Source organism: Pelophylax lessonae, assembly GCF_965119305.1.
Source record: "Pelophylax lessonae genome assembly, chromosome: 12".
NCBI lineage: Eukaryota > Metazoa > Chordata > Amphibia > Anura > Ranidae > Pelophylax > Pelophylax lessonae.
The window spans coordinates 23,692,253-23,716,217 of NC_138779.1; the positions used below are offsets into that span (position 1 = coordinate 23,692,253).

General features: G+C 44.8%; 1 protein-coding gene across 7 annotated transcripts in view; it reads left to right on the forward strand.

The window, feature by feature from the left end:
- Positions 1-23,965, forward strand: part of PKNOX2 (PBX/knotted 1 homeobox 2) — a 785,503-nt gene that overhangs the window by 666,748 nt on the left and 94,790 nt on the right. For all 7 annotated transcript variants that reach the window (XM_082273326.1, XM_082273320.1, XM_082273323.1 and 4 more), the window contains 2 exons: positions 7,810-7,998; positions 19,724-19,856. In XM_082273326.1, coding sequence (XP_082129452.1) covers positions 7,810-7,998; positions 19,724-19,856 — 322 coding nt within the window. The remainder of the gene's footprint in view (positions 1-7,809; positions 7,999-19,723; positions 19,857-23,965) is intronic.

The following is a 23,965-nucleotide window of genomic DNA, read 5'->3' on the forward strand; positions in this document are numbered from 1 at the left end:
GCCATGTAAATCCTGAGAAATTGTTCTGGCGTAAAGATGATGAAAAGGCCAGCGACATTAGCCATCATTAGAAGAGAAATCATGTATTCCTCGCAGCCGAGATGCACATAATTAGAAAATAGAAAAAGGTCAGATCTTGCCATTATCAACTCAATCAGCCGCAGAGTGCCACGCAGTCAATTAATTCAGCATCTGTGTTTTTTACAATCCTGTGCACGTCTTTCCGTGGCCTGTAACTCTTCAGGGGGACAGATATACTGCTCGGCCAGGCAGGGACGTAAATGGGAGCTGAACAAATGATCTGAGCTAATTGAGAGATTTATGTCACCCGGCCTGCCTGTACCCCATAGCTGCCTCTTTCTGTCTGCAAACCTTTACACAATATTTCCGCTCTGAATAGAAATGTACAGCGGCGCGGTGATCTCCGATAAACCGTTCCTTTTGTCGTTTACGCATTCAAATATATAATACTGTGTCGCACGGGAACCACCTACATATAAGATGTGGCTGGAGCAGATGGGCAACATTCTTCGTATGGAAAAGTGTATCTATCAATATAGGGGTTCCCCTGCTAAATTCTTTAAAATTTGGGTTGGTTGGTTAGATACTCTAGGAACGGCACCGATGGATATGGTACTGGAACGCTTGTTGATTTAGGTCCTCACAGGGCCGCTGATAGGGGGGGACCACCAGCCCTCTTGTAGGGGGCCCGAGCACACAGAGGGGCCCACACAGAGAGGGGGATTAGTGATGGACAACAAATACAGAAATCTTCCTCCAGCACCTGAATCTGATCTGTCCCTCTCCCTGCTATCAGCTTTTATCTGTTGAGAAAGAGACAGTCGTCCCTCACTAATCCCCCTCCCTTGTGTGGGCCCCCCTCCCAGCACTGGCTCTAATGTTATCTCTACTCAGGAGTTTATTTGTAAATTGTAACTTTGTTTCTCTCTCTCTGTCTCTCTGATCACCGAGCTCCAACTGCCCAGCCTGTATATTTTTCTCATCTCATCTTCTTTTTTATTTAACATAGTTTTTTTTTTTTAGATTTAGCAGGAATTATGCGAGTTATGTTATATTTGTGTCTGATAATAGTGAGTTTGTTGTAATTTTAGCTAAATATATCTTTACTATTTTCTTGGGGGGGCCCTGCCAGGTAGTCTGTACAGGGGCCCCGCAATTTCTAACAGCAGCCCTGGGTCCTCAGGGGTTGTAGGGTCCAGGTTCAATGTCAATGTGGGTATTATTGTTAATATTTTTGCCTAAACACTAGTTTGTATAATAATCCTGGTTAAGGGTCCTTTCACACGGGGCGGAACGTTTTTTGCTCCGCTCCGGCACTTTTTTTTTTTTATTTTACGGACACGGATGACACTTGTATGTCTGTATGTCCGTTTATCATCCCATCCGTTTGCGGAGGATAAACGGAGATAATGCATGTCAATGGGATTGCGGATGTCAGCGGATGACACCGCTGACATCCATTTTTGCATCCGTTCCGTTTTTTTAAACGGAAGAAAAATAGGGTTCTCTTTCGTTCCAAAAAAACTGAACTGATCGGAAAGGACGCAAATCGGATGCCAGCTGATGGTCATCCGCTGACATCTGCAATCCCATTGACTTGCATTATGTCCGTATTTTATCCGCAAAAAAATAGGATGAAATACGGACATACGGAACGCCCGTGTGAAAGGACCCTTAGGAATACTTTAACCGCTTGCTGACTGCCGCAGCCCCATACAGGCAAACGGCGTAGGGGTACGTCGCTCGCCTATGAGCCTCTAGGGGGCGAGCGCCCGCCGCCGGACGCGCGTTCCCACCCCCGCTTGTTCCCTGACATGCCCGCCAGTCACCCGCAATCTCCCGGTGGAGAGGGAGAAAGGCAGGCGGCTGATGTAAACAAAGCCGCCTTTCATTCTCCCTGGTGTAACAGCAGAGATCATACGATCCTGCTATGTAGGATCGTATGTCTCTGTGGTTACATCACTAGCCACGCCCCCCCACAGTTAGAATCACGCCCCTAGGGACACACTTAATCCCTTGATCACTAATAAAGTTAACCCCTTCCCTGCCAGTGTCATTTTTACAGTAACAGTGCATATGTATAGCACTGATTACTGTAGCAATGTCACTGGTACCCCCAAAAGTGTCAAAAATGTCAGTCAGGGGTCCGATCTGTCCGCCACAATGTCGCAGTCCCGCAAAAAAAATTGCAGATCGCCGCCATTACTAGTTAAAAAAAAAAAAAAAAATGACATAAATTTTTCCCGTAGTTAGTAGAAGCGATAACCTTTGTGCAAACCAAACAAAATACGCTTATTGCAATTTTTTTTTTTACAAAAATTATGTAGCAGAAAACAAATTGGCCTAAAATGTTAAAAAATTTTTGATTTTTAAATATTTTTTTTTGGGAATGTTATATAGCAGAATGTGAAAAATATTGTTTTTTTTTTTTTTTTTTTTCAGAATTGTCGCTCTTTTTTTATTTATAGCACAAAAAATAAAAATCGAAGAGGTGATCAAATACCATCAAAAGAAATCTCTATTTGTGGGAAAAAAAAGACATAAATTTTATTTGGGTACAGCGTCGCACGACTGCGCAATTGTCAGTTAAAGTAACAGAGTGCCGAATCGCAAAATATGGCCTGGTCATTAAGGGGGGAAATCTTCTGGTCCAGAAGTGGTTAAGCAATCATTTTTTTGTGTGTACAATTCTCCTTTACGGGGGCGTGGCAGGGTGTGTCTTATGCCTACATACTTTTGCTAATAGGTGTCCCTCATTGCCAATAGGTGCCCCTCCTAGGTAGGTGTTAGTGAGAGAGTATAGTTTTGAGCTCTGTCTGCTTATCAGAGGGGCTGCAGGTAAATCTTTATTGTTCTCTGCCTACCAGAGAGCGGGATCTGTTAGTAAGGTCTGCTCATTGTGCTCAGAGTGCAACTCATTCTGTCTAGAGAGTGTTTCACGCTGGTCCAATAGGGAGGCATGTTGGACAGTGGGAGGAAACCTATCGAATGGGTACAAGGACTTTTGATACAATCCTGATGATTGGCAGAGGGAAAGTGCCTCGGTGCATGTTGGGATACTGTATAAAAGCCAGGAGCACATGTGCTCGTGGTCTTTCGTCTGGATAGTGGAGTCCTAGAGAGAGGGGGGCGGCTGCCTCCTCCTCTGTAGAGGTGCCATGCAGCCTCATGGGGGTCATCTTGAGGGCCTGGAGAGTGGCAATGAGGAACTGAACCCAGAAGTCCAGAGGAACTGAGTGAGAGGGGAGACACTGGAGAATCTGTCTCTGCAGTACAGTGAGTACGGAATCTCTGTCAAGGGGCCTGACCTGAGGGGGGCCACCCTTGCTCCTAGGATAGTCAGTGGACGGGTGTCAGTTGAAAGAGGATGCTAGTGAGAGTGTCCTGAAGATAAGTTATCATCCACCAAGTTCTCTTGTTTGAGAGTGAAGAGAGGAAGAGACTTAACCCTTTCTACACGTGTGGATTAACAGCCTGGCTGTTTCTAATTGATATGAAAGTCCTGAAGATGAAAGTCCTGAAGATAGAAGTCCTCAACCAATGTGAATAGTTCAGTTGGAGTTTACCACTCTTCCCTTCTCCTATCCCAATTACAAATAAACACCAAAAACTAACTAGAATGTTCATTTGTGTGACGAATCATCAGGAGCAAGGAGGGATCCAGGGACTATATCTAAAGGTAACCATGTGCTGGTAATCAGGGGAGCCCGTCTAGACACTATTCAGCAGGCACTGCGGGGACAGTGTTACATGTGTACAATGCTCCTTTAAGGGGGCGTGACAGGGGGTGTGTCTTATGCCTACATACTTTTGCTAATTGGTGTCCCTCATTGCCATCTCAGAAATTTGGGAGGTATGGTAGAGGCTTCTGCCTGTTGTTCAAGCCCTAATGTAGGGAGGGGGGGGGGGTCTTTTTGGTCCCCCAAAACATGTTGAATACCGCTTGTCTTAATTATTATTTTCACTAAATGGGTGGAGCCTGGTCACGTGACGTTGCCACAAATGGAAGTCGGACATTTTGTTGGTTGGAAACTTGGATATTACTGTTGGAATAATATGCCTGTTATGCCTTGATGTTTGTGAGTATCCTAATGGACTTTAATAAACATAGACCTGTTTCTATACACTGCGCAATGAGGTTTTGTTTTATCCCTCTATGCTGCATGGTTTGATATAGTTTCTGGTGGAACATTCCCGTCTTGAGGATTTTAAGTTACCAGGAGGCCACTCTGGATGCACTGTTTGGAGCTGAGTTTTAAATGAGCGCAGCTGAGCACTCTAAAGCTGGATACACACTATACAATTCTCTTTAGATTTTTTCCTTTAGATTTACCAAAACCATATAATATGAGGTCAAACCTAAACACTTTCCATTTGTATGCAATCAGGCAGGCCCATGCACTACATTGAAATAAATAGTCTGGTGCGCTAAATGATGTTAGTGTCACTCTGTAGTGCTAAAACACAAAAAAGTGACAGGTAGAACTAATGGTACACTATACCGGATGTAACCATTAGGTTTACACAAATTGTAAAAATTGTAAAAAAAATGTGTATCGTGAAATCCCCCTCTGGGGCGTAATATATAAACTCAAATAAACACAAATAAACAATTGGTACAATCCAATAATTGCTAAAGTGGCTCAATTCTAACATAAAACTAACAATGATCCCGAAGGGATGTGTAAATGGTCCCGTGTGTAATATCTCAAATATAAAGTCCAAATTTCAAATATTTAAAAATAAATGTGAATAACTCCAGGTGATGAGGTGAAGATGAGATGAAATAGGTGCTCCAAACAAATCCACGTGTCTGATGTTTATATCCTGTGTCCCACCACCTCTAGGATTCGCTTCTTACCAGCAGGTAGAAGTTTAGGGCAAAAAAAGACAGCCACCTCAAGAGTGTTGACTCCTTGTGTTGTGAGGGAGATGATACAAGATCCCCACACCTCGTGGAAGAGATAAAATTAGCCTCTTACCAGATGGATAATGACCCGAGGCGTGTGTCTGTCCCCTTTAAGGGACTCTTTCCTCCCGTCACAATAGGTCAGTTCTTGGGTCAAATGCAGAAGATCTCCTGTAGCCTTATAACTTCCTTCCTGGTCCCCAAATATCCTCACTCTCAGAGGGTCCGGTTTGAGTCCCCTAGACTTGCACTACATAGTTGATGGTAAAGCCCCGTACACACGTTGCGATTGTCGGCTGCAAATATTCGGCCGCCGACCGATCGGCCGATTGTAGGCTTGTTAGTATGATGCTTCCGACAGCCGACAGCGCATTTTCGGCCGAACAGAATCTGTCCTGCAGGCATTAAAATTTTTGTAGGCCGACACCAGAACGGCCGATTGTTCGCCAGTCAGTACAGATTTCGGCCGACAGACAGCAGATTTGCAAGACTGGGCATGCTCAGAGAAGAAAAAACACAGGGAAAGTTAACCATCACATGACATCACTTCTGCAGTCGGCTGTTGTTGGCCGACAAAATTCGTGTGCAGTCTTTTGCACTTTTCAGCGGACAGGACAGCACCGGACAAAAGACGGCCGATTGTTCGGCTGACGATCGGTACGTGTGTACGGGGCTTTAATCTAAAGGAAATCTAACAACAAAAGTTGTATAGTTGTGTATCCAGCTTAAGTAGCTACAGTATTCGGCCCCCTTGAACTTTGCGACCTTTTGCCACATTTCAGGCTTCAAACACGAAGATATAAAACTGTAATTTTATGTGAAGAATCCACAAGTGGGACACAATCATGAAGTGGAATGAAATTTATTGGATATTTCAAACTTTGTTAACTAATAAAAAACTGAAAAATTGGGGGTGCAAAATTATTCAGCCCCCTTAAGTTAATACTTTGTAGCGCTACCTTTTGCTGCGATTACAGCTGTAAGTCGCTTGGGGTATGTCTCTATCAGTTTTGCACATCGAGAGACTGAAATTTTTGCCCATTCCTCCTTGCAAAACAGCTCGAGCTCAGTGAGGTTGGATGGAGAGCGTTTGTGAACAGCAGTTTTCAGTTCTTTCCACAGATTCTCGATTGGATTCAAAGGGGCCGAATACTTTCGCAAGGCACTGTAGCTACTTAACCACTTAAGCCCCGGAAGATTTTACCCCCTTCCTGACCAGGGCCTATTTTGCGATTCGGCACTGCGTGACTTTAACGGACAATTGCGCGGTCGTGCGACGCTGTACCTAAACTAATTTGACGTCCTTTTTTCCCTCAAACAGAGCTTCCTTTTGGTGGTATTTGATCACCTGTGCGATTTTTTGATCATGCGCTATAAACAAAAAAAGAGCGTCAATTTTGCAAAAATAACAATATTTTTCACATTTTTTATATGAAATTCCCCAAAAAAAAATGTAAAAATCAAAATTTCTTAACATTTTCGGCCAATTTGTTTTATGCTACATATGTTCGGTAAAAAAAAAATCGCAAAAAGCGTGTTTTGATTGGATTGCACAAAAGTTATCGCGTTTACTAACAAAGGGAAAGATTTTTGTCATTTTTGTTGTTTTTTTTTTTTTTTAAAGAGTAATGGCGGTGATCTGCGATTTTTTTTTTTGCGGGACTGCGACATTGCGGCGGACAGATCGGACCCTTGACTGACATTTTTGACACTTTTGGGGTTACCAGTGACATTACTGCAGTAATCAGTGCTATACATATGTACTGTTACTGTAAAATTACACTGGCAGTGAATGGGTTAACTTATTTTTGAGAGGGAGGGGTTATGTGTGTCCCTAGGGGCGTGATTCTAACTGTGATTGGCTGTGGCTTGAGGTGTAGGAACAGTGATCAACGGTCCTACATAGTAGAACCGTATGATCACTATTCCTACACAGGGGAGAATGACAGGCGGCTTTGTTTACATAAGCCGCCTGCCTTTCTCCCTCTGCACCAAGGATCGCCGAGTGACCGGCGGACATCGGGTCCGCCGGTCACACGCGTGGGGGGGGTCCGTGACCACGCGGGAGCGCGCCTCTGGGGGCACGCGCTCGCTCCCTAGACCCTCACAGGCTAGCGACGTAGCCCTACGTCGCTTTGCCTGTGAGGGGCTGACCATCGCAGTAAATAGCCGTGCGGCGGTCGGCAAGCGGTTAAGCTGGATACACACTATACAACTTTTGTTGTTAGATTTCCTTTAGATTTACCATCAACTATGTAGTGCAAGTCTAGGGGACTCAAACCGGACCCTCTGAGAGTGAGGATATTTGGGGACCAGGAAGGAATTTATAAGGCTACAGGAAATCTTCTGCATTTGACCCAAAAACTTACCCATTGTGAGGGGAGGAGAGAGTCCCTTAAAGGGGACAGACACACGCCTCGTATCATTATCCATCTGGTAAGAGGCTAATTTTATCTCTTCCACTTGTTGTTGATTCTTCACAAAAAATTACAGTTTTATATCTTTATGTTTGAAGCCTGAAATGTGGCAAAAGGTCGCAAAGTTCAAGGGGGACGAATACTTTCGCAAAGCACTGTATGTACCACGTATGGGCGATAAACAGCAGATGAACAGCTCTTAAAATCTGGTGATTAGAGATCAGGTCAGAAAAGTCAGAAGTCATTTTTTGCATCCACTCCATCCAGGGAACACTCTGCCTTGATTGTTTCCAGGCTTAGGTTTGGGACCATTCAGAAGAAGAGAATACAATCAATCAAATGTAAGCATTGTTTGACATATTTTAATGAAGCATTGATAATGGCTGTTCTCCTCTGATAGTCTGATATACGCATCTGATGACTCATGATGTTGACTTGAATGAATTTGTCTTTTATTTCCAGATGGTGAAGGCAATCCAAGTGCTCAGAATCCACCTGCTTGAACTGGAAAAGGTGAATGAATTGTGCAAGGACTTCTGCAACCGCTACATCACCTGCCTGAAAACCAAAATGCACAGCGATAATCTTCTCAGGAATGACTTGGGAGGACCCTATTCCCCAAACCAAGCGTCCAACAGCCTTCACACACAGGTCAGACAACACTGAGTCCTTATTCAATGTGTATCAGAGTAGATACTTTTTGTAGGAACATTGAATTGAAGGCCACAGAGACTGGAGACAGAACTCATCAGAAACATTATACAATATACCATGAACCTAACCACCCACAGTGCAGAGAGGATTACTTCATAATTATGTCGCTACCCCATGTAAGATAGTGGGAACCCCCAAAGGTCAGGTAAGCTGTCATCTACCCCAGGGCTGTGTCTTTGGCATGTGGTGATGTAGTGGTGTGCCCCTTTATCCAGATGCAGGTGCAAGTCCCTTTAACTCAATTTCCCACAATCCTCTGGGCTCCCAGCATCCCCTGAGTTCCAGGACACGCCCAGGGAGTATAAATGCCAGCTCCGCAGAGCTTCCTGTGCTCAGAGAGATCCTGCCTGATGGGACAGCAGTGACTGGGCAAGTGAGCTGTCCCCAGGTGCTGGGTCCTCATCTGATCAGTCTGGTGTGTGGGCCACCAGCAGTGAGCACAAGAGCACGCAGCATCTATCCAAGCCCCAGTCACTGGAGAGGACTCTGTTACATTCCATGTGGAGAAGCTGTCTAAGCAGTGGGTTGGTCCTATCTACACCCCCCAGAGCCTTCTGACCGAAGTCAGCATCAGCAGTGCCAGGTGTGAAGTCTGTGCCAGCAGGAAATCCCCTCAACTCACAGTCTGCTGAATGAACGATTAATCTCGTGGAACACGTGAGAATCTTCAGCTCTTTATCCCATCAGTAAACTGAACTCAGAGCACTCTGCTGCCATCTAGTGGCCATTAGTAGAACTGCAATAGAATTGTTTTCACATGTTTTATGCCTGTTTCTCCCTTCCTCATATTGCTGCTTTGTACTGCAAACCCCTGTCCACATGATCTCCTGTGTAATCTGCGTTCTATATTGTTAAGTAAAGTAGAAATTGCACATCACCACTGGTCTGATCATTTGGCTGATACCGTTACATAACAGTGAGAGTGCAAGGCAGTGGGTGCCAGTTACTTTTTTGGTGATTGACAATGTTATTTTCACCATAAGTTTCAAGGAGAGATGGTGACAGGCTCCAGATACCCATGACTCTATTCAGACTCCAAACCCCACTCTCTGCTATACATAACAAGAGACTTCAAGCGGTACTGACATTCTTTAATTTACCAGCCTTCCTGTGGATGCTCCAACTTCACAGAGCTTTCTTGGACACCACCTGTAGCAGAGTTCTCCTCTTGGAACACTGTGTTGGGATCGGGTTCCCTCCACACAAACAGGCCTAAACCCAAGGCCTAGTCTCTTAAGTACACAAATGCCCTTCCTTGGCAGCAGGTCTAGCAGCAGGACTAATACACTACCTACCAAGGGCGAGAGCCTAGGGGGAAGACACCTTCCTAAGGTCGACCCCCATATTTATACCCTTCCCCAGCATGCACCACTAAAGTTTCCTTTAACATATGATGGTGGACTTTTTTGGATGATACAGGCTGATTCCTGCTCTCTGATGCTTGCCTACCACTGTCCTAGTGGTTGACCTAGCAAGTACATAAATATTCATAACCTAGACCCATTGTCACTGCCAAATCTACTAACAGCCCCCAACAGTAGGCAGACATAGACAATAAGACTGGGTATAGAAAAAGCCAAGCAAAGACAGATCCTATCAATTAAACTCTTAGCTGAATACAGCTAGGCAGTACAAAATTTTGGGAAACACTCCTGCTTAAGGCAGGGTGTTTATGAGACCACGTAAGGGCTGGTGTTGCTGGAAAGTGCTTGCTTTGAGTACAATTTGAGATGCTTGGGAGACCATTAGAAGTTCCTTCACTGGTGCAGGTGAGCTGCATTTGATCTCCTTCCAAGCTGCATCAAAATACTTCAGGCACCTTTTGCCTTCCCGTTGACTTGTATGGGGAGAAAATAGTTCCTTATATGCAGCTGACTTCAGGCCTTTTTTTAAAAATTGCTCCAAGAGTTGTGGGTTTTTTCGCCCAGAGCAACCAACAAGCTTCCAGCTATAATTTTTTACTGTCTTAATCTAAAAAACATCAAAGAATCTGATTTTTAGCCATGGGCAAGAAGAGCATTTTCCCTTTGGAATACTTTTTCTGTTTGATGTTTCCACAGAAGGATGTGGCCAACAGATTTCTTTCCAGCCCAGCTTAGCCCGAAAAGGCATAAAAAATTATACATATATACAATATATTACCAAAAGTATTGGGACGCCTGCTTTTACACACACATGGACCAGTCTTAGTCAGTAGGGTTCGGTAGGGTTGAGATGGGTTACCCTTTGCAGCTATAACCAGCAATGGTATATGGCTCTCTCTCGACAGGACCAAGCTGGGGTCCCTTACAATATAATGCAGTACAATCACTGGGTCATAAAGTGGAGTATGAGTCTCTGGGGAATGGGAGGTAGCTGTCCTAAGTGACTCCCAGCTGGAGCATGGAGAAGGTCTGAAACTGAAGAATAGAGGAGACACAGAATCAAATTAGTGTAGCATTAGCAGGTTTATTGGAAGTTAAAAAGTGATGATACACTCACAAAAGCAGGTGAACACAGGCTTGGTAAGGTGTAGGATCATCTGCTTTATCCCCAGTGGTTGCTGTGACATCAAGGTGGTGAGGGCTGCCGCAGGTCAGTAGCGCTGGTGGCTGCCAGAATTATGTCCGGGACAGCGATGCCCGATGATGCTCAAGAGGACTCGAGAGCGGGTGACGTCACTTTCGGGTAAGCAGAAAAGGCATGCATTCGAAGCACGCCTGCTTCCTCATCAGGCTATGTGATAGCCTGATGAGGGAGCATGCATGCTGCGAACGCGCGCTTTTCCTGCTTACCTGGACCCGGAAGAGATGTCACCCGCTCTCAAATCCTCTCGGGCATCGACGACCCAAACATAACGCTGGCAGCCACCAGCGCTACTGACCTGCGGCAGTCCTCACCACCTTGATGTCACAGCACCCACTGGGGATAAAGCAGATGATCCTACACCTTACCATGCCTGTGTACACCTGCCTTTGTGAGTGTATCATTACTTTTTAACTTTCAATAAACCTGCTAATGCTACACTTAGTTGGGGCTGTGGTCTCCTCTATTCTATTACCCTTTGCATCTATAACAGCTTCAACTCTTCTGGGAAGGTTGTCCACAAGGTTTAGGAGTGTGTCTATGGGAATGTTTGACCATTCTTCCAGAAGCGCATTTGTGAGGTCAGGCACTGATGTAGACAAGAAGGCCTGGCTCGCAGCCCCCTTTCTAATTTATCCTAAAGTATGGGGTTGAGGTCAGGATTTTGTGCAGGCCAGTCAAGTTCCTCCACCCCAAGCTTGCTCATCCATATCCATAGTGTAAAACTAGATAAAGATAAAATGCTAATAAGAACACAGAACACACTGCCACCCGGTCAGGCGGGATAATGTCAGCATTAGCTCCACCCCAACGCGTTTTGTCTACAGAGACTTTCTCCAGGTGTTTGACCTAAAGAAATGCCAAACACATTGTTGAGAGTCCAAATATACTTTATTTGTTCCATACGGACAACAGGAAATACTATTGGCTTCCAATGTGTTTTGGGGCCCCCCTTCATCAGGCTGCAACTCCAGGCAAGCATTGGCTGCTTATTGTTTTTTTCCTGTAGTCCTTTGTGGAACAAACAAAAAAACATTTGAACTCTCAACAACATGTGTTTGGTGCTCCTTCTGGCTCAACTATATATATACGTTTCAAATTGGGTGCCTCCCTATCTATTGGAGGACCCTAGCTTTGTTAAAGAGCTGCCAAAACTAGACCATCTGGATCAGACTAAGGCAGGCCATAGATGGTGGGAATTTTTATTTTCTGTAACCACAGGTTGCATTCAAGAAATTTGCACAATTGCCCCCATCAACACAAACAGTGCTGACAGGGGATTCCCTCCTGCCAAGACATTGTATTCTACCGGTGGGGGCAGGGGTAGTCACTAGAGATCGACAGATTATTGGCAAAGCCGATATATCGAGGGCCGATCTGCACTTTTATCGATATATCGGAATCGGCCCCTGAGGTTACCGATATTGCCGATATTTTGGGAAAGTGCTTGTACCAGAGTGATGCCTGCAGCTAGAGCCGACGGTCAGCTGTCTTGTAATGACAACCAATGTGGCTGTCATTACAAGGAGCGGGAGGGGACATCCCCCTCCCACCTTCCGCGGCTCGCGCGGGTCTCCTGTCCCACCGGGAGACCTGGGGCAACCATCCTGCACGGCCGCCGAAGAGAAGACCCGATCAAAGTCGCATTTGGCTCTGATCGGGTCTCCATGTAAAAACCCGGAAGTGATGTCATGACATGACTTCCGGGTACTCTGCGCCACATTAAAAAAATTACAGCATTGAAAACAGCCAAACTTGGCGTTTTGAATGCTTTTAAGTGCAGAGGAGGGGTTTGGGTCTTTTAGACCCCCAAATCCCTCCACAACAGTACCTGTAAAAAAAAAAAAAAATGTTTTAATGTACGAAAATATCGGTCAATATCGGCCGATACCAATATGCGATGACCAAAGTATCAGCAATAAAAAAACGATATCGGTCGATCACTAGTAGTCACCAATGATAATTGCTAGCGGCTATAGCAGCCCCTAGCGATAATTGCAAGTAAATCCGACAGGCTGGTTGTACTCAAGTGAATCGATCGATCAACTTGGTACATTGAGCCTGCCCACAAATGGTTCCAATCTTGGCCGGTTCAGCAGGAAATTTTTCACCATCTATGGCCGGCCTAAGGCTTTTTTAATCTACTATCCATGGATCCACATCTAGCGCCATGCTCTTACCTCTACTTGAGTATAAAAAGATTGGCTGGGAAGTTGCACAGGAGTCAGGTATCACATTTTCGACCAATAAGGATAATTTTAGTGATCCTTTACCTTTTCCATTCTGGATGTATCAGCATTTAAAACCAAGGCCTATCCATTATTACCCATCTCTGGTGGACAAACGTACACTTGACTGGCCAGCAATGCTTTCACACTGTGCCACAACAATACCCTGGCTATCTTCCCCCCCGATCAGCAGTCACAAATCCAGCAGCCTTTTGTGTTGTGCGTTTTATGGGCTGCAGAGAATATTTAAATATTGCATGCGCTGGCACTGGAGATGATATCAGGAATATTTGATGCGCTCTACATGAAAAGATATATTCATTATGAGCAATTTTCTTTCATTTTCCTTTTCCTCCCAGGATCGCCTGAAAAATACAAATAAATAATGGCACAAAAAAAAAATCTAATTTAGACATCCTGAAATAACAGAACCACTTAATCACTGATTTTAAAAGTAGAAGAGAGGGGGGGCTCTTTTCTTCCTCTTGTTTGCTAATATCCTCTGGAAAAGAGACTTCTTATGCCGTCTCTGCTTATTGCGCTTTCCCTTATGAGCGAAATTAGCAAGAAACTTGCATAAAGGACGACAATAATTGCTCAACGAGCATCTCGTTTGTAATTTATTAGCTTCTATTATTGCAGGTTGCCATGGCAACAACTTGCATCCCGGGCGACAAGAGAGATGTTAGATATGAAGCGGTGGGGCTGCGCGCTCGGGAAAATGGAGATGCACATTTTTATCAGTAATTCTGCTGAAAATAGGAAGTGAGAAGTTAATGAGATGTAAAGCTGTCCTGTGGCTGTTGTGAATAGATTTTTTATTTTTTTTAAATGTTGATCTAATTAGAATGCATTGGTCAGGAAACGTAATGAGGATTTTAAGCTCTCGCAAAACCACCTCAGATCCTGGCAGAAAAATAAATATATTATGATGGTAATGAATAGTCCATGGCTGGAAGTGGAAGTCCACCTTTCCTGCAGGAAAATTCCAATTTCTGTTTTAATGCAGGCTCGCCCGACATAAATTTCATTTTTTACGCTATATAATTATATAGTAATATTTAATGAACAATGTATATATTTCATAGATAAGTCTGTCTTATGCTTCGCACCTTCCATTGTAGGCTTGTAACCATAAGCTTCTTTTATTAGGCCTCAATAAAGTAAAACTCTACTTTCTGCTGAGTTTTATGTGTTGGATTCCGTCTTCAGAATGCTCTCAGGATTGTAATAGCTCGGCCTTTTGGCTAAGATCAAGTGTAGTATCTGTTCTTATCAGTTGGTATGGACCTTGATGGTTAGTATCGGCAAGGGCTGAAATTAACCAGGGCGCCTCAGGAGAATCTGGGGGACTGGGAAGTAGGCACTGTCAGAGAAAGCCGGATGGGTCCATTGCCTTCTGGTTTGAATGGGAACCGCCCCTATCAGTTTGAAGGGAGCGAGAAAGCCGGCGTAGTTCCACCGGTAAGTACTGCTCCTGGATGTAATTGGTAAGGAATGGGGATGGCGGTGGGAGGGCTTTTCCTCCTGGGTTGAATCTGGCCTTGCAAAAGGCTTGTCCCCAGTTGAAGGCAGGCTCTCCCTAAGCTGTCTAAAGTTCAGATGCCTCCTAGTAGGGATGGGCTGCACCAGGTCTGGCCGGGGGCCAGGACCGAAAGAAGCCCGTTGTGTATGTGGCAGCCCAGGGGTGCAGTAATTCTCACTGGTGAGGGGCAGCTCACCTTGAGTTTTTGGCACCTTGGTCACTGCACCACACACTTTTTTCCGCACCTGCCTCTTGGGACGGGCCTTTTGGCCAGGACCAGAGGAATTTTTTATTCCTGGCCGAGGGGCCTGTCAAGGTTTTGCACCTTGACACTACCTGCACTTCCCCTTTCCCACTCTTTTTTCTTTGTTGTGTGTTCACGTTTGTCCTTTTGGTTGTCACTTGCACGATTAGTACGGCGTAGGTCCTCGGGTCTGCCCTGAACATCTTGGGAGGGGGTGGATATGGCCTTCTGGCTTAGTTCGCCCTCTCTCATGGGGTCTCCCTTCGGGGGAGCCCCACCTTGTACTTGGGGTGGGCTGTTTCGGCAGTCCCCCTGGAGAACGGGGTCTGCCTGGTTTCGGCTGGGCAGGCCATAGTGAGTACCTCAGTCCCTGTCAGGAGTCTTGCGCCCCGGGGGATCAGGGTCAGGGCCATGTGTACGCCTAGTTCACTTTTTGTGTGTCTCACGTTTTGCGTGTGTGCACTTTTTTATGCACCGGGTGTTAGTTTGAGTGTGTTTCACACACCACGGGCTTAAAAAAAAAAAAATAAGAAACAATGCACCCCTAGCAAACCTATACCCTTTGAGTATAGTTAAGGATGAACTATAAAATACATAATTAAATGTTTTTTTTTAAAAAAAACAAGCAATAGAAGTACACAGACTTGACATGGTATCAGCTTCTTGCAGAGTTTCAGTCCCCGTCCAGCAGAGCTCAGAATGGGAGATGGAGGAGAAGCAATAGGAGCCAATCAGGAGTGGTGCAAAGTTCATGTACTAACAAGGAACTTACTGACTGAAGGAAAGAGCAGAGAGATGGGCTCATCATTTTGTTGTATTTCATTTCACTGTCCAATCACAGGCTAGGGCAGCTCCTTTCAAACAGAGTTCCAGGGAACCCTAGGGTGCCACCAGAGCTTGCTGGGGGTTCCTTTAGTTGTGGCTGATTGATCATCTGATGGTCCCTGCATAGTTCCCAGGGCAAACACCACTTGGAAAATCTCGGGTATAGTTTTAAGGGTTCCTTTAGGGCAGCCTTTTTCAACTAGCATTCCTCCAGAGCTTGCTAGGGGTTCCTTTAGTTGTGGATGATTGATCATCTGATGGTCCCTGCATAGTTCCCGGGGCAAACCCCACTTGGAAAATCTTGGGTATAACACCAATGATCCTTTTAGATATCTGTAAGGGTGTCATTCTGACCACCACTGGAAAAGAGACATTTTCCCACTGACCTACAATGTAATTGACATTTTTCCCACTGACCTCTGTTGAATAGGTTTATCAGGTGTACCTCAAGACTTGAAAATAATTTCAAGGGTTCCTTAAGGGCAGCCTTTTTCAACTAGCATTCCTCCAGAACTTGCTAGGGGTTCCTTTAACTGTGGCTGATTGATCATCTGATGGTCCCTGCATAGTTCCTGGGGCAAACACCACTTGAAAGATCTAGCGGTATAACACCAATGATCCTTTTAGCAATCTGCAAGGGTGTCATTCCGACCACCACTGTAAAAGAGGCATTTTCCCACTGACCTCCATTGTAATTGGCATTTTTCCCACTGACCTCTGATGAATAGGTGTATCAGGTGTACCTCAAGACTTGAAAAAATGTCAAGGGTTCCTTAAGGGCAGCCTCTTTCAACTAGGATTCCTCCAGAGGTTGATAGGGGTTCCTTGAGCTGTGGCTGATTGTCCTCCCATCTGAATGTGCCTTCATAGTCCTGGGGCCAACACCACTTGGCAGAGCCAGTGGTGTAACACCAATGATCTTTTTAGCTATCTGTAAGGAAGCCGTTTTAACCACCACTGTAAAGGGGGCATTTTCCCCATTAAACACCAATGTAAGGGGCATTTTTCCCACTGACATTCGATTAATTGGTTTTATCAGGGCTACATCAAGACCTGAAAATTAGTTCAAGGGTTCCTATAGGGCAGTCTCCCTCAACTAGGGTTCCTCCAGAAGTTGCTAGAGGTTACTTGAGCTGTAGCCAATTGACCTCCCTTCTGATAGTGTCTGCATAGTTCTTTGATAAACACGACTTGGCAGAGCCAGCGGTATGACACCAGTGATTCTTTTAGTTATCTGTAAGGGTGTCATTCTGACCACCACTGTAAAAGGGACATTTTTTTCCTACTGACCACCAATGTATGGGGTATTTTTCCCACTGACCTCTGATGAATAGGTGTATCAGGTGTACCTCAAGACTTGAAAATAATTTCAAGGGTTCCTTTAGGGCAGCCTTTTTCAACTAGGATTCCTCCAGAGGTTTCTGGAGGTTCCTTTAGTTGTGGCTGATTGATCATCTGATGGTCCCTGCATAGTTCCTGGGGCAAACCCCACTTGGAAAATCTCGGGTATAACACCAATGATCCTTTTAGCTATCTGTAAGGGTGTCTCTCTGACCACCACTGTAAAAGAGGCATTTTCCCACTGACCTCCATTGTAATTGGCATTTTTCCCATTGACCTCTGATGAATAGGTGTATCAGGTTTACCTCAAGACTTGAAAATAGTTTCAAGGGTTCCTTTAGGGCAGCCTTTTTCAACTAGGATTCCTCCAGAGGTTGCTAGGGATTCCTTGAGCTGTGGCTGATTGTCCTCCCATCTGAATGTGCCTTCATAGTCCTGGGGCCAACACCACTTGGCAGAGCCAGTGGTATAACACCAATGATCTTTTTAGCTATCTGTAAGGGAGCCGTTTTAACCACCACTGTAAAGGGGGCATTTTCCCCATTGAACACCAATGTAAGGGGCATTTTTCCCACTGACCTTCGATTAATTGGTTTTATCAGGGCTACACCAAGACCTGAAAATTAGTTCAAGGGTTCCTATAGGGCAGCCTCCCTCAACTAGGTTTCCTCCAGAAGTTGCTAGAGCTTACTTGAGCTGTAGCCAATTGACCTCCCATCTGATGGTGTCTGTATAGTTCTGTGGAAAACATGACTTGGCAGAGCCAGTGGTATGACACCAATTATTCTTTTAGCTATCTGTAAGGGTGTCATTCTGACCACCATTGTAAAAGGGACATTTTTTCCTACTGACCACCAATGTATGGGGTATTTTTCCCACTGACCTCTGATGAATTGGTTTTATCATAGGTACCCCAAAACTTTAAAATTATTTTAAGGGTTCCTTTAGGGCAGCCTTCTTCAACTAGGGTTCCTTCAGAAGTTGCTAGGGATTTCTTGAGCTGTGGCGGATTGACTTCCCATCTGATGGTTCCTGCATATTTATAGGGCCAACACCACTTGGCAGAGCAATCAATATGACACCAATTACTTTTATATGTATCTATAAGGGTGTCATTCTGTCCACCACTGTAAAAGGGGCATTTTTCCCAGTGACCGCCAATGTAAGGGGCATTTTTCCCACTGACCTCTGATGAATTGGTTTTATCAGGGCTACCCCATGACTTGAAAATTATTTCCAGGAATATTTCTAGGACAGTCTTTCTCAACTAAGGTTACTCCAGAGGTGAATAGCGCTTCCTTGAGCAATGCCTCCCAAATGGGTAATCACTATCAACAATGATCTCTTAGCTATCTGTAAAGTGGGGAATCTTCCCAATGTCCACAAATATAAGGAACATTCCTTTAAGTCACAGGTCTCCAGACTTTCTAAACAAAGGGCCAGTATATTATCCTTCAGACTTTAGAGGGGCCGGATTGTGGACAAAATGTCCTGGCGTCGGTAACAATGCCCCATCATTTGTGTCAGGATGAGAGGAATAGTGCCCCATTATTGTTGTCAGTGAGAGTAATAGTGCCCCATCACTGGTGTTAGTGAGAGGAATAATGCCCAAATCTTTGGTGTCAGTGAGAAGAATGGTGCCCCATCATTGGTGTCAGTGAGGGGAATGGTGCCCCATCATTGGTCTCATTGAGGTGGAATGGTACCCCATCATTGGTTTCAGTGGGAGTAGTAGTGCCCCATCGTTGATGTCAGTGTGAGGAATAGTGCCCCATCGTTGGTGTCACTTGGAGGAATAGTACCCCATGATTGGTGTCAGTGGGACGAATAGTGACCTATCATTGGTGTCAGTAGCAGGAATAGTGCATCAACATTGGTGTCAGTGGAAGGAATAGTGCCCCATCATTAGTGTCATTGGGAAGAATAGTGCCCCATCATTGATATCAGTGGGAGGAATAGTGCCCCATCATTGGTGTCAGTGGGAGGAATAGTGCCCCATCATTGATATCAGTGGGAGGAATAGTGCCCAATCATTGGTGTCAGTGGGAGGAATAGTACCCCATCATTGGTGTCAGTGGGAGGAATAGTGCATCAGCATTGGTGTCAGTGGGAGGAATAGTGCCCCATCATTGGTGTCAGTGGGAGGAATAGTGCCCCATCATTGATATCAGTGGGAGGAATAGTGCCTCATCATTGATATCAGTGGGAGGAATAGTACCCCATCATTGGTGTCAGTGGGAGGAATAGTGCATCAGCATTGGTGTCAGTGGGAGGAATAGTACACCATCGTTGGAGTCAGTGGGAGGAATAGTGCCCTATCATTGGTGTCAGTGGGAGGAATAGTTGATAAAGGCAAGCAAGGGGCCGCATTCGGCCCCAGAGCCACAGTTTCGAGAACACTGCTCTAAGTGACCAATGTTCTGTGAATGTTCGACATAGAAACTATTAGCAGGGGTTCCCTGAGCCTGGAAATGTATTTAAAGGGTTCCTCTATGGCATAAAGGATTAAAGAGGCTCCTCTAGAGTAAAAGGATTGAGAAAAGTTGGGCTAGGGGTTGGACTAGGCAATACTTAACCACAGCAGAGAAGAATCAGGACTCTGACAGACAGGGCTATGCTGTGTGGCAGAACTGTGTAAATATCAGGACTGGATGAGCAGAAATATAAATCATTTGGAAGGTAAAATATTGGAAAGAAAAATTAGCGATGCCTGCAACTTTGTAATCTGTCTAGGAAATGCAACACTTTTAATCCAATGTCAATGGAAAGTACCACCGGATTCTTCCCGTATTTTAATAGATGATTCTTCACATTTTCTTTCATTATCATTATTTTCCAATATATGACAATCTTTCTTAGCAACCAAATTCCTTTGTATTTTTCCTTTCATGGAAACCAGTTGAGTAAATGTACTTCCTTATCTTGTCATTTTAGGACTTGTTACAGAATTCTCCCAACGCGTTGTCCGCTCTGTCCAACAACCCACAAGGAATAGTTGTGCCGTCCTCCACACTACAGCAAAGCAGCCTTTCCATGACAACCGTCAACTCTTCGCAGGTTGTATCAGGTGGGAAAATGTCAAACTGAAATGACGTATCTATAGGACTCTGTGTATAGTGGGATGCATTGTGAACTGTGCCCCGCTGCTGTCCTTCTCTTCTCATAGCTGTAAGCAGGGGATCTCAGCCCCTCCCCTCTGCAGTGTTCAGAGCAGGTCACGGCGCTGAGTATTATATTATACTGTAATTGTGTGAAATACCTTCGGTACAGCACCGCTCGGCGCTCAGCTGATTCCCCCGCTGCTGTCCTTCTTTTCTCATAGCTGTCAGCGGGGGATCTCAGCCCCTCCCCTCTGCAGTGTTCAGAGCGGGTCACAGCGCAGAGTATTATATTATACCGTAATTGTGTGAAATACCTTCAGTACAGGGCTGCTCGGCGCTCAGCTGATTCCCCCGCTGCTGTCCTTCTTTTCTCATAGCTGTCAGCGGGGCTTCTTAGCCCCTCCCCACTGCAGTGTTCAGAGCGGGTCATGGCCCCAAGTATTATATTATACCGTAATTGTTTGAAATACCTTCAGTACAGCGCTGCTCGTCGCTCAGCTGGTTCCCCCGCTGCTGTCCTTCTCTTCTTATAGCTGTCAGCAGGTGATCTCAGCCCCTCCCCTCTGCAGTGTTCAGAGTGGGTCACGGCGCCGAGTATTATACTATACCGTAATTGTGTGAAATACCTTCGGTACAGTGCCGCTCGGCGCTCAGCTGATCTCACTACTGTTCTTCTCTTCTCATAGCTGTCAGCGGGAGATCTCAGCCCCTCCCCTCTGCAGTGCTTAGAGTGAGTCACGGAAGTGCAGAGCAGCGCTGTACCGAAGGTATTTCACACAATTAAGGTATAATATAATACTCTGCGCTGTGACCCACTCTGAACACTGCAGAGGGGAGGGGCTGAGATCCCCCGCTGACAGCTATGAGAAGAGAAGGACAGCAGCGGAGGATCAGCTGAGCGTTGAGCCGCGCTGTACTGAAGGTATTTCACACAATTAAGGTATAATATAATACTCTGCGCTGTGACCCACTCTGAACACTGCAGAGGGGAGGGGCTGAGATCCCCCGCTGACAGCTATGAGAAGAGAAGAACAGCAGCGGCGGATCAGCTGAGTGCCAAGCGGCGCTGTACCGAAGGTATTTCACACAATTACGGTATAATATAATACTCGGCGCCGTGACCTGCTCTGAACACTGCAGAGGGGAGGGGCTGAGATCCCCCGCTGACAGCTATGAGAAGAGAAGGAGAGCAGCAGGGGATCAGCTGAGTGCCAAGCGGCGCTGTACCGAAGGTATTTCACACAATTACGGTATAATATAATACTCGGCGCCGTGACCCACTCTGAACACTGCAGAGGGGAGGGGCTGAGATCCCCCGCTGACAGCTATGAGAAGAGAAGGAGAGCAGCAGGGGATCAGCTGAGTGCAAAGCGGCGCTGTACCAAAGGTATTTCACACAATTACGGTATAATATAATACTCGGCGCCCTGACCAGCTCTGAACACTGCAGAGGGGAGGGGCTGAGATTCCGCGCTGACAGCTATCAGAAGAGAAGGACAGCAGCAGGGAATCAGCTGAGCACCGAGCGACGATGTACCGTAGGTATTTCACACTATTATAATTCAGAAAGACACATTGGACATTATATAAAACAGTAATAGATTGGATTTTAGGTATTTACAAACACTAAACAAGGGCTTATTTTTGGGATAGGGCTTATATTGCAGCCCTCCCCGAAAATAACAGTAGGTCTTATTTTCAGGGAAACATAGTAGCAGCCAATGAAATCCAAAACTCTACAGGCGTTCCCCGGGTTACAAACATCCGAATTACAAATGACTCTTACAAACAGAGGGAGAAAACAGGAAGTGAGAGGAAATCTCCCCTAGGAAGGGAAATTCAGTCCTGTAAGAGTTCTCATGGGAAAAAGGTGTCTCCACTGAAGCTTTATCACCAATCCTTGTTTCCACAACAACCCAAAATTTTAAAAATCCAATTGTCATAGGGACAGAAAGTGAGGTGAAATCTTCTGAACAGGGGTACAGACAGCAAAACAAATGTTGCAGAGGTGTTACCCCTTCCCTATGCTATCCAAAAAATGTAAAAATTATTTTTTTAGCTGGAGCTACACTTAAAAAATTTACCCGTTCCGACTTACAAAAAATTCAACTTAAGAACAAACCTACAGACCCTATCTTGTTTGCAACCCGGGGACTGCCTGTATTGGAAAAATGTGGATTTGAATCTGATTGGCTACTGTGAGCCAATAGTTTTTTGATGCCATGTATCTTCATGGTTATAAATGTTTCGGTCAATGTTCTAAATTATTACAGAATTTGAAAGTAAATTTTATCATAAGGTACACTCATTCCTTGACTTTTTTTTTTAAAGAATAACAATGCCCATTAAGCTACATTGAGATTTCCTGGTAATATTATACTAATTTGTAATTTTTTTTATGGTAATTCTGAATACTATCCTCTTATCGCTGTAAGTGACACTGTTTTATGGGTTCTTTAAGTGCTTTTGAAAAATAAAATGTACTATGCAAAATTACTAATGTACCTGAAATTCCATTATGATGTGATTGTTCACCATGGTGGTCCCGTGTCTCTTTTGTAAAGGTATCCAAGGTACTCTTGTGTGAGAGGAGAAAATGGCCAGCCGACCATTTCGTTTATGACTAGCTAGGGAGATGCACAGTGGGAGAGCCAATTTTCTACAAGTGCAAAATACGAAAAGTTCCCAGGACCTGATTTGAATACATACATACATATATATATATATATATATATATATATATACACACAGTGCCTTGCGAAAGTATTCAGCCCCCTTGAACTTTGCAACCTTTTTCCACATTTCAGGCTTCAAACATAAAGATATAAAACTGTATTTTTTTTGTGAAGAATCAACAAGTGGGACACAATCATGAAGTGGAACGAAATTTATTGGATATTTCAAACTTTTTTAACAAATAAAAAACTGAAAAATTGGGCGTGCAAAATTATTCAGCCCCCTTAAGTTAATACTTTGTAGCGCCACCTTTTGCTGCGATTACAGCTGTAAGTCGCTTGGGGTATGTCTCTATCAGTTTTGCACATCGAGAGACTGAAATTTTTGCCCATTCCTCCTTGCAAAACAGCTCGAGCTCAGTGAGGTTGGATGGAGAGCGTTTGTGAACAGCAGTTTTCAGTTCTTTCCACAGATTCTCGATTGGATTCAGGTCTGGACTTTGACTTGGCCATTCTAACACCTGGATATGTTTATTTGTGAACCATTCCATTATAGATTTTGCTTTATGTTTTGGATCATTGTCTTGTTGGAAGACAAATCTCCTTCCCAGTTTCAGGTCTTTTGCAGACTCCATCAGGTTTTCTTCCAGAATGGTCCTGTATTTGGCTCCATCCATCTTCCCATCAATTTTAACCATCTTCCCTGTCCCTGCTGAAGAAAAGCAGGCCCAAACCATGATGCTGCCACCACCATGTTTGACAGTGGGGATGGTGTGTTCAGGGTGATGAGCTGTGTTGCTTTTACGCCAAACATAACGTTTTGCATTGTTGCCAAAAAGTTTGATTTTGGTTTCATCTGACCAGAGCACCTTCTTCCACATGTTTGGTATCTCCCAGGTGGCTTGTGGCAAACTTTAAACGACACTTTTTATGGATATCTTTAAGAAATGTCTTTCTTCTTGCCACTCTTCCATAAAGGCCAGATTTGTGCAGTATACGACTGATTGTTGTCCTATGGACAGAGTCTCCCACCTCAGCTGTAGATCTCTGCAGTTCATCCAGAGTGATCATGGGCCTCTTGGCTGCATCTCTGATCAGTCTTCTCCTTGTATGAGCTGAAAGTTTAGAGGGACGGCCAGGTCTTCGTAGATTTGCAGTGGTCTGATACTCCTTCCATTTCAATATTATCGCTTGCACAGTGCTCCTTGGGATGTTTAAAGCTTGGGAAATCTTTTTGTATCCAAATCCGGCTTTAAACTTCTCCACAACAGTATCTCGGACCTGCCTGGTGTGTTCCTTGTTCTTCATGATGCTCTCTGCACTTTAATCGGACCTCTGAGACTATCACAGTGCAGGTGCATTTATATGGAGACTTGATTACACACAGGTGGATTCTATTT